Source organism: Epinephelus moara, chromosome 24 (genome assembly GCF_006386435.1).
Source record: "Epinephelus moara isolate mb chromosome 24, YSFRI_EMoa_1.0, whole genome shotgun sequence".
Taxonomy (NCBI): Eukaryota; Metazoa; Chordata; class Actinopteri; order Perciformes; family Serranidae; genus Epinephelus; species Epinephelus moara.
Window position 1 is genome coordinate 2,639,844 of NC_065529.1, and position 10,191 is coordinate 2,650,034.

At 41.2% G+C, this 10,191-nt stretch overlaps 1 protein-coding gene across 1 annotated transcript in view; it reads left to right on the plus strand.

The window, feature by feature from the left end:
• p3h1 (prolyl 3-hydroxylase 1) overlaps positions 1 to 10,191 on the plus strand; it is a 38,701-nt gene that overhangs the window by 21,061 nt on the left and 7,449 nt on the right. The window contains exons 10-11 of the mRNA XM_050038777.1: positions 5,926 to 6,021; positions 8,575 to 8,725. Coding sequence (XP_049894734.1) covers positions 5,926 to 6,021; positions 8,575 to 8,725 — 247 coding nt within the window. The remainder of the gene's footprint in view (positions 1 to 5,925; positions 6,022 to 8,574; positions 8,726 to 10,191) is intronic.

Here is a 10,191-nt window from a genome sequence, read left to right on the forward strand (position 1 = left end):
TTGCAGCTGTGTTAATCAAATCAGGTTGGGTTTCCATTACGCGTGCCAAACGTGCCAAATGTGCCAAACGGTGCCAATCCCTTTTGATCTGACATCAGATGTGATGGGACAATCGATATAGAGATACATTTATGTGCTGATTGCAGATAGTTGCATTGAATAGTGGTTTTTGTGGGTATTTATTGCATTGTTAATGTGCGTGATATTCTGGAAACCTGCCTGTGAGGTTTTGGTGATGTGTGCGCACTGTCCGCCGGTCTGCCAAACTTCCACTTTCACCGGCTATGCTCCGCCTGCGCTGACAGTAGACCTGGTTTCAGCTGGCGAGGTTTTAGTGCACCTTCGGCGAAGCCTTTTGGCACGAAACTGTCACTGCGCCAAGCTGGATCTGTGGACACCTCCCCCTGCTGCGCCGCCACACCCATCTCAGCGCACCTCGGTCTGCCAAACTACCAAACTGAGCGCGCCTCGGGTTGCGCTGCTCGAAACTAGCTCTGCGCGGGGTTCGCCACCCTGCGCTGCGCCGGGAAACTAGAGGCTGATATCTCAAGAATGCCTCAAGGGAATTTCTCTATATCTGGCAAAACTTCCACTTGGACTCAACAATGACTGAGTAGTTTTTGGTGATGAAAGGTCAAGGTCATTGTGACCTTGCATCTATTTCATTCTTGTGAATATTATATCTCAAGAACAGCTCAAGGGTAGTTCTTTAACTTTATAACAAACCTTCACTTGGATGGAAGATGTACATTTTTGTCTGATAGGATAAAATGATGAAGTGATATAATTTTATATCCAAAAGGTCTAAGGTCAACTTCACAGTGACATCATAATGATCCATTTTCTGTCCATTATTCAGCACCATATCACAGGAACAGGAGGGAGACATTTGGTCACTGAATGGGTGACTTGAAACTGTGCTGATTGTATAGATCTTCTGTGTGTGAAGCATCCATGTTTTCACAGACATGGATGGAAACTGTAAGAGAAACTTGACTGGTGCGTGGAGGCATACAACCACGATGCAGTAATTATAGTGTTAGTGACTTCCTGTAAACTTAAAATGTCATTCTTCATCTTCAGTATCACTGTCATTTTAATCCTATTTTTTAGATATTGAGTCCTCATCGTTCGCACATTGTTTACTGCAAAAGCAAAGGTCAGCGCATTGTAAGTGTCTTGACCTACAGGAACATTTTTGTGTTGAACAATCTCCTTTGCAGTGGCATCTCACCATTTCAGTGATGGCCTTAGGAGCTGGTAGTACATTAGTAGTAGGGGGTCTCAATTGGCCTTTATCATCCATGTAGTAGCCATTTTGCAGAGGAACTCTTGCCTGGCCCCGAACTTGAGCTTGCACATGTTGTTCCCCCATCAATAAGCTGTTTCAACACATCCTTTGTAGGTGGTAGCTTGTGTCTCTCTCTGCCTTATATTTGTCAAAATGTGCCATCTCAGCTCTGGAATGTTTCTTATTGCGATTCATTTTGAGTAATAGGAAGTGCACACAAACCTAGTCAAGTGTTTCTGTTGTTCCTCCGTTACTCTAAAATTATCTGAAAGCATCCTCAAAGCTTCAGCGATGTCATCCTCAGCTTCAAGGAAGATCTTGAACAATGTTGCGTTATGCCAAGTTGACACTACATGAGTTAAGCCCTGATTTGCCACTAATTTAAAATAATTTAATTCCTGAGTCTATTCACTCCAATGAGAAAAGTGAACATGAGTACAGATTATGACCAATTCTCTCACCTCATAGTCACTAAAGTAAGTACTGGACTCAAGTTATTAATAACCTGTGATATTTGTAATCACCACAAGTTGACACGCGCATCACAAGACAAAGGCCTATTCATGGGAGATTCCTCCTGGGGAAGGATTTTATAGTGTGACCCCTTTGTTGCTGGTCAGTCATGTAGTGTGAAAACCACAATAACTTCAAGACTTCCGACTACAAGACAAGTTGTGTAGTGTGAACTGAGCTTAAACCAACTCTTAAACCGTACAGTATTGTCAGCAACAGAAAATGCTCTGAGTGTAGATAATGCTTTTGTCTTTTCTGGACCTATAATACCCCGGGGATATTTGGATCTGCAGAGTAGAGGGCTGCATTGGGATTGGGAATCTTGCGGGAGCGGGCGGTTTGAACTTTGCTGCGGGCGGGAATGGGCGGCTAAAAAAAAAAACACTGCAGGATCAGGATGTAGCCTATAGTGACAGGATGGAGTTAACAAATGTTGTGGAAAAGAAGCTCAAACAAGGTCTGAAGGCGCACTGAGCCCTCTACTTCCCAGTGCTCTCAAAGCTGGCACATTTCATCTTCAGTATCCCCGCATCCAGTGCGCCTTCAGAGCAGGCCTTTAGTGTCTGTGGGCGCATCTTGGAAGAGGGACGCACGGGATTGGGACTGCAGTTGGTCAGCAACATTCTCTTCCTCCACAGCAATATTATGGCCAAGTGATTCATTTGTTAAATGCATTCTTTACATTCGTTAACTTTTTTTTATTTTATGTTATTTATTAGTGTTATTTGAGCCACTCACAGCCTACTCTCGTTTCTATTTGTTAATTACATGAAGAGGCATGATGATGCCGGTGTTATTGATTATAGGCTTTATCTTTATCTCATTAATGTTTTTTATTCAGGTCTCTCTTAGAAAAGAGACCTTAACCTCAATCACTGCGTGATTATATAAAGGTAGAAAAATAAATAAAATACAGAGGAGGAGAATAGAATATGAAACAGCCTTTATTTCATTAAAAACTAAATGAAAACAACGAAATAGGAGCGCTATTCCTGACCAGTGCGTCAAAAGACATGCAGGTCAGGGAAACGAAACAAACAACCCCATGAATCTCTTTATTAATAGCTTATAAAATGACATGTTTTCTCCTGCGGGACGGGAGAAGACACAAAATCAATGCATCTCTATTATTGTGTGGGCATAAATTCTCAGAGTTTTGCAGGAGCGGGTGGGAGTGGACATACACATTGCGGGTGCGGGCGGGAGTGTAACACACATGTTGCAGTTGCGGGCGGTAATGGTCAGAAATTCAGCAGGAGCGAGCAGGAGCAGGATGAAGAAAACAGTCCCGCACAGGGCTCTACTGCAGAGCACCTGATGCCATCAAGATTGTAGTGTTCTTTGCCAACAAGTCATAGTTGGTCATTGCCAAAAGCAGGACATCTGTGTCAGAAGAGAAGAAAGTAATGCCTGGTTCACACTACATGATATCAGCTTGATTATAGCCCGATGCAGCGACGTATGGTGTCAGCAAGGATTGTGAACGGATTGTGTACGCGATAATCCATTGTTTCATCTCGTGTAGTGTCATAGTAGACTCACGGCGTTCCAACAGAAAGTCAAGCATGTTTGATTTTCTTTTTGTTGTTCACAACTACTCCCATCACAGCCGTCCCTTAGACCAAGGTGCCAGTTCACCTCCTGGGCACTGCCGAGGTGCCCCTGAGCAAGGCACCAAACCCCCTAACCGCTCGGAGTGCCTGTCAGGGCAGCCCACTCTGACATCTCTCCACTTAGTTAATGTATAGGTCCAGTTTGTGCATGTGTGTGTTCGGACCTGTGTGTAATTGACAACAGAGTAAAAAATTGAATTTCCCCTCGGGGATTAATAAAGTATATAAAATAGGAACACAGAGCGATCTGCTGCTGTGGACAGCTGTACGGCAACAACACCCCAACCTTTTTGATATTTCCTCTAGGGATGTTACCACACAGAGTAAAGAAGGAAAAATGATGGGGTGAAACACCAGAGGCACTTTATCAATCCAGTGAGTACTGCAATTAGCATCAAACTAGCAAACATTAGCCCCTTTTCCACCAACATTTCCAGGAACTATTACTACCAGGAATTTATTTACCTGGGTAAAATAATTCCTGGTAATCCGTGTGGTTTGCGTTTCCACTGCTCCTCAAAGTTCCGGAAAATTTATTCAAATTAGCGTGATGATGTAGATGATTCGGCGTGTGCCCTGTATTTGGCTCCCCCAGCTTGGCTTTTTGTCTCAGCCAGCAGCTAAGTTTAAAAGTATTTTAAAATAAGTGTCAAACTAAGTTAGTCTACATACAGACAGCTGTCATTTGAGCTTATTAGTTACAATTCACTATCAGCTGAACTAGCATGCTGTCCTTCTGTAAGACATGACTTTAGTGATGGTGGACGAAGCATATTGAATATCACTGTCTACATGTTTACATGTTCAGGCTTGCTGAACACATGTATTGATAAAGTATTGGCTTCTTACCCGCTACAGTTTAATGTCACTTACAGTAACGAGTATAGCTGCTGTCAACTCGAGTCATTTTCGAGTTATCTTCACTTCATTTCTACTGCGGCTGCCTGGGTGTTCACCAGTTACCGTTTAAAATTGTCATGTAGTGTGAACCAGGCATAAGTTGAACATCTGCAGATTTTTGTTTTGCTGTTGATACAGCAGAGCAGATCATTAAGGTGTCAACTTCCCATCAGCTCCTTTAGTATATTTTAGGCTGCTGCTTTATAATCGTCCATGAGACTGGCTGCAGTGTGTGTGTGTGTTCATGGCATTCTCAATGGTTCTGTCAATCCATGGCTTCTGGTTGTGGAATGATTGGGTACACTTGCTTCTGTTGTTTTACAAATGAAATCCACCACAGACTCATTGAATTCATTAATGACACTGACAGAGGTGTCCTGGAACATGCCCTATCCTTTGATTGGCTCCATCTCTCACATCACTGGGGGATACATTAAAGCAATTAACTACTAAATTCAACTCAAACTCAAACCAATTTGATCCAGCTAAAAACAGGTTATGGGTGGTCACCATTTTGAAAGTCCAAGATGGCCACCACAGAGACTATGAAAAAAAAAAATGGAAAAATGGTTTTGAGGTTTGTCAGACTTAAAACTTTACAAAAATGTATAGTTTATAAACTCCCCAAAGATTTTGAAGAAAGTTTGAAATTAGGACATTGTGAACTTGACTTAGGAGTTAGTAGAGGGTAAAGAGGGCAAATATTAGACATATCAAGTGGCCAGAAACATGACTCCATAGATGTTTACTCTGTCCGCTGGTTAAGAAAATAAGCAACTGTTTGCTAATATGTTAGCCACACCAACTTTATAAAGTGATGGGATATCAATGATGCGTTAACTTTTCGTTTCACTGTGGCCAGAAAAATGGGTGCAGCTTTTACAAAGGCTGGTTGTTGTTTATGAAGGCTAAATGTTTTTAATTGATTTGAAAAAAATTAAATAGGAATTAAATTTAAAAAATGAAATTGCATATCTGTCATTAAAAAATACTAGTTGTTGGAAAAATTAGTAACACTGTAAAGTGCTCCTTTAATTATAAGGCACTATTACTTATTTCATTCTCACTGCTGTCAGGTGAGTCAAATCGGTGTTTTTCATGTCATTGTCATTTCCTAAAAATCGTGTTTGTGTTTCTCCAACCTTCCAGGCAGCCATAGGTTTCCAGTCATTTCAGTACAGTCTGAAATTCCTTTTGCAGAAACTATGAAGTTGTTGTTCGTTGTTTGTTCCAGAATGAATGGAAAAAAACAGCACTACGGTCTTTTAAGGAACATTAGGGTTTAAGTTGATGTTATGAAGTAATCACAACAGTTGCAATGGGGTTTAAATGACAAATAGTTGGAGAATTGTCCATTTCAATTTCCAACAATTCAAATAAGACACTGTAATCACTATAACAGTTTTTTTTCTTTAATGTCAGCAGTGTTAGAGCTGATTTATTTTAAAATAATAAGGTACAGGTATGCCTTTATTTATTATTTCCAAAGAATGTTGAAATTCTTCTTGTGTCACCTGATGCCTGTTTGTGTCCCGTGTCTGTGTATTTTCACTGTGTGTGTCAGTCAGTCCATTATGTCTGAGTGTTGATGTTGTGCATATTTCCCAGGCAGCTGCTCAGAAAGGTGACGGCTACAGGGGCCGCCCTTCCCCCCACTCCCCCAGTGAGATGTTCCAGGGAGTCACTGTCCTGAAGGCTGTAAAGGTCTTTATTTCTGTTCCTCTAAAGCATAAAACATAAAAGTATTCAGTCAAACCTGTGATGTTCTCATTACAGAACAGCCATCCAAGACACGTTTTAAAGGGGACCTATTATGCTCATATTCAGATTCATACTTGTATTTTGGGTTTCTACTAGAATATGTTTACATACTTCAGTCAGAAAACACATAATTTTCCTCATACTGTCTATGCTAGGACACCTCTGTTCACTCTCTGTCTGAGATGCTCTAGTATTATTATTATTAATTATAATAACTTTATTTGTATAGCACTTATTTAAACAAGGTTAAAACGTGCCTCACAAAGTGCATGAGAATAAGAACAGTAAGATTACAATAATTTGAAAAATGTCAAGATCTAAGAAAAAAAGTCCGTATAGAGGCAAAAACAGAATAAAAGGAAATAAAACTCAAAAGTTAGAAATCACAAAAGTACAAATCAGGCATTAAAAGGCAAAGCTTTCCTATAAAAATATGTTCTAAGTAATGATTTAAAAATGGGTAATGTGCTAATAAGCCTAATCTCCACAGGCAGAGAATTCGAGAGCCTCTGGGCCTCAGGAAAAGACACAGCTGATTTAATTTTGATAATATTTCTTAGGTGGAAGTAGCAGGATTAAATGAGATTATTGACATCGTTCAAAGTTCAATTGAGAATCAAAATTGATGCCTATATTTCTTTCTATAGATTTTATATTAGTTGCCAGAGGACCAATAAACAGTTGTAATTTGCTTGCTAGTTGATCAAGGCCAAAGATTATTACTTCTGTCTTGTCTGAGTCTAGCTGCAGAAAATTACAAGTCATCCATTTCTTAATTGCACTAAAGCACTTCATTAAAGTGCTCAGACAGCTAACGTTATCTGGCTTAAAGGACAGGTAGATTTGGGTGTCATCAGCGTAAAAGTGTTCAGATACCCACACTAAAATGGCTGATATGAATGGAAGCATATAAAGTGAAATCAAAATAGAACTAAGAATAGATCCCTGTGGCACCCCACACATCAGTGGAGCTGAAGACAAAACAAAATTATCAATGGAAACTAGGGCTGCCACGATTAGTCGACTAATCGATGACTAATCGACTATTAAAATAATCGATGACTATTTTAGTAGTCGACTAATCGGTTTGAGTCATTTTTCATAGAAAAGTACTATAAAAGTACCCCAAAATACTCTTACTGCAGCTTCTTACATTCAAATATTGGCAGCTTTACACACTCTCCCGTGACGGTGAACTAAAACCCTTTGGCATGAGTAAGAAACAAGACATTAGATGACGTGATTTTGGGGTTTGGGAGAGACAGACCAACATTTTTCAACATTTTAACACATTTTTCGATGAAATGATTAGTTGACTAATCGAAGAAATAATCGACAGATTAGTTGACAATGAAAATAATTGTTAGTGGCAGCCCTAATGGAAACAGAAAATTCTCTATCTGAGAGATATGACTCAAACGATTTAAGAGCAGTTCCAGATATACCTACACACTGATTTAGTCTATTGATGAGAATGTTATGATCGACAGTGTTGAATTCAGCATAGAGGCCAAGAAGCAATAAAAAACATTCCCCAGCATCATGCCCCATCAGTAACTCGTTAGTGACCTTTAGGAGAGCAGTTTTAGTGCTATGTTGTTCGTAAAACCCAGATTGGAGATGTTATTATTGTCTAACACAACTAAGAGTTGAGTTAACAGCACCTTTTCAAGAACTCTTAAGCCCCCTCCCGAAAAAGCCCAGTTTGCTCAGTCTGATTGATCAGTGACGTGGCTCAGAGGAGCGGGTCGTCCACTAATCGGAAGATCAGTGGTTCGATCCCCAGCTCCTCCAGCCTACATGTGGAAGCATCCTTGAGCAAGATACTGAACCCCAAATTGCTTGTGATGGCTGCTCCCTCGGTGTGTGAGTGAGTTAAAAACTGAGTAGCAGGTGGCACCTTGAATGGTAGCCTCAGCCACCAGTCTATGAATGTGTGTGTGAATGGGTGAATGTGACTCGTAGTGTAAAAAGCGCTTTGAGTGGTCGAAAGACTAGGACAATGAATCTACCCTTCTCTAATCACTGTACAATGAATAATACACTTTCTACAGAAAAATATCACCAATTAAAGCTTCTAAACACAACCAGACATGTTTCAGGAGGAATATGATCTGAAATTAGGAATAAATTCATAATAGCAACTAAATTTACACGTTTTCCTGAGGCTACGTAATGTCAGCACTTGCAGTAGTGTGCCTGGAGCAGATGACCATATAAAGAAATCTGTTTCGATCTGATATTGGTTTGTCTCAAATTAGAAAAAAAACATTGGAAAGGTTCAGGATGGTCTGAATCCTGGGTTTTTTTCTCATCTATTTGAAACTTTGGCCATGTTTAAATGAACATTCAACTTTGTAACATAAATGATGGAAAATAAGGAAAAGCATAATAGGTCCCCTTCATACATACCATCATTTATTTCTTTTTAATGAAAACAGCCATATTTAAAGACGTATAGCTGCTGTTAAACAGTGTTTCCAACTCCACCTACAGCTCGGACAGGAGGGGACAGTTCCACTGAAGAGCGCTCGCCTCTTCTTCGACATCAGTGACAAGGTGAAGAAGGTGTTAGAGTCATACTTTCGTCTGGACGCTCCGCTCTACTTCTCCTACTCCCACCTAGTCTGTCGCTCGGCCATTGATGGTAAGTGTCCAACAGGGACAGTTTGCTGGTGTTTTGTCTGTGGAACAGACTAATCCACTGCTGCATATTCAGAACACATCGTGGTGAAGAGGGAGCTGAGTCAGTAGGCAAAGCTTTCGATTTAGTGGTCCATTTATGTCCCAACCCTTACCTATCGTCATGAGCTTTGGGTAGTGACCGAAAGAATGAGATCGTGGATACAAGCAGCTGAAATTAGTTTCCTCTGTGGGCTGGCTGGGCTCAGCCATAGAGATAGGATGAGGAGCACAGACACCTGAAGGGAGTTCCAAGTAGAGTCGCTGCTGCTTTGTGTCAAAAGTGGTCAGTTGAGGTTGTTTGGGCATCTGATAAGGATGCCTCGAGGTGAAACTTTGGTGAAATGTAAGTATTAGCTACCTTACTCATGGTTTCAGCTCTTAGAGGTGCTCCAGGCAAGCCAAACTGGTAGGAGGCCCTGGGGCAGACCCAGAACACACTGGAGGGATTATAAATGTCATCTGGCCTGGGAATACCTCAGGATCCCCCAGGAGGAGCTGGCAAGCATCGCTGGGGAGAGGGATGTCTGGGGTACTTTGCTCAATCTGCTGCCCCTGGTGACCCAGGATAAGCGGTTGAAAATGGATGGCTGGATGGATGGATGGATGGATGGATGGATGGATGGATGTTTGCTGAAAACAGCTGTGTGCTACTGCTGCAACCAGGTGGATGAGAGCAGAGTTGCTTGCTGGCAAAGTGAAGTGGCTAAATGTGTCTGCAAAGCTGAGGGAAACTGAAGAGTTGGGTGATTATTCTTTGTGTCACGAGTTCAACTCTATTTCATGTTTCACCCAGCTGTTACCGACAGTGATTTGATCTATTGGTGATAACGATTAGTCATGCTTTAGTAACATCATCCACGTTGGCAATAAAGGATATTGATGCAGTACTGGTGGCAGGCATGGGCAGAGCTGCTGTGGGGGCATGGGGTTGGCTGCCCTGGGGCCACCACCTGGTAGGGGCCTCCTGATGGGCTCCCTCTAATTTACTGTAAATGATGGTAACTGGTAGTATCCAACAGGGGGCCAGAAGGGGAAAATGTAGTAGCCACCTCACTCATGGCTTCAATTGTAAACCAGCATGGGAATGACAATTACTGACAAACCACTATGTTCTGAGCAGACACATTGAAAACACCATAAATTGTAGAGAAACAGCTGTATTTCAGAAAAATTGCAAACTTAAAGGGAAATTTCGGTTTATTTCAACCTGTCTCCTATTGTCCTAAATTTATTTCAAGTGACTAGTGACATAAAAATAATAGTTAGCATGTTAGCCGTTAGCCTAGATACAGCCGGGGCACATAGTAGCGTCAGACCTGTTAAAATGTAAGTGAACGGGCAACCTTCAAGTGCAAAGTTAGTCCACTAAACAAGCTTTTTCTCCACAAAGACCGCCTCATATCGTTAGGATAAATGTCAGAGAACATA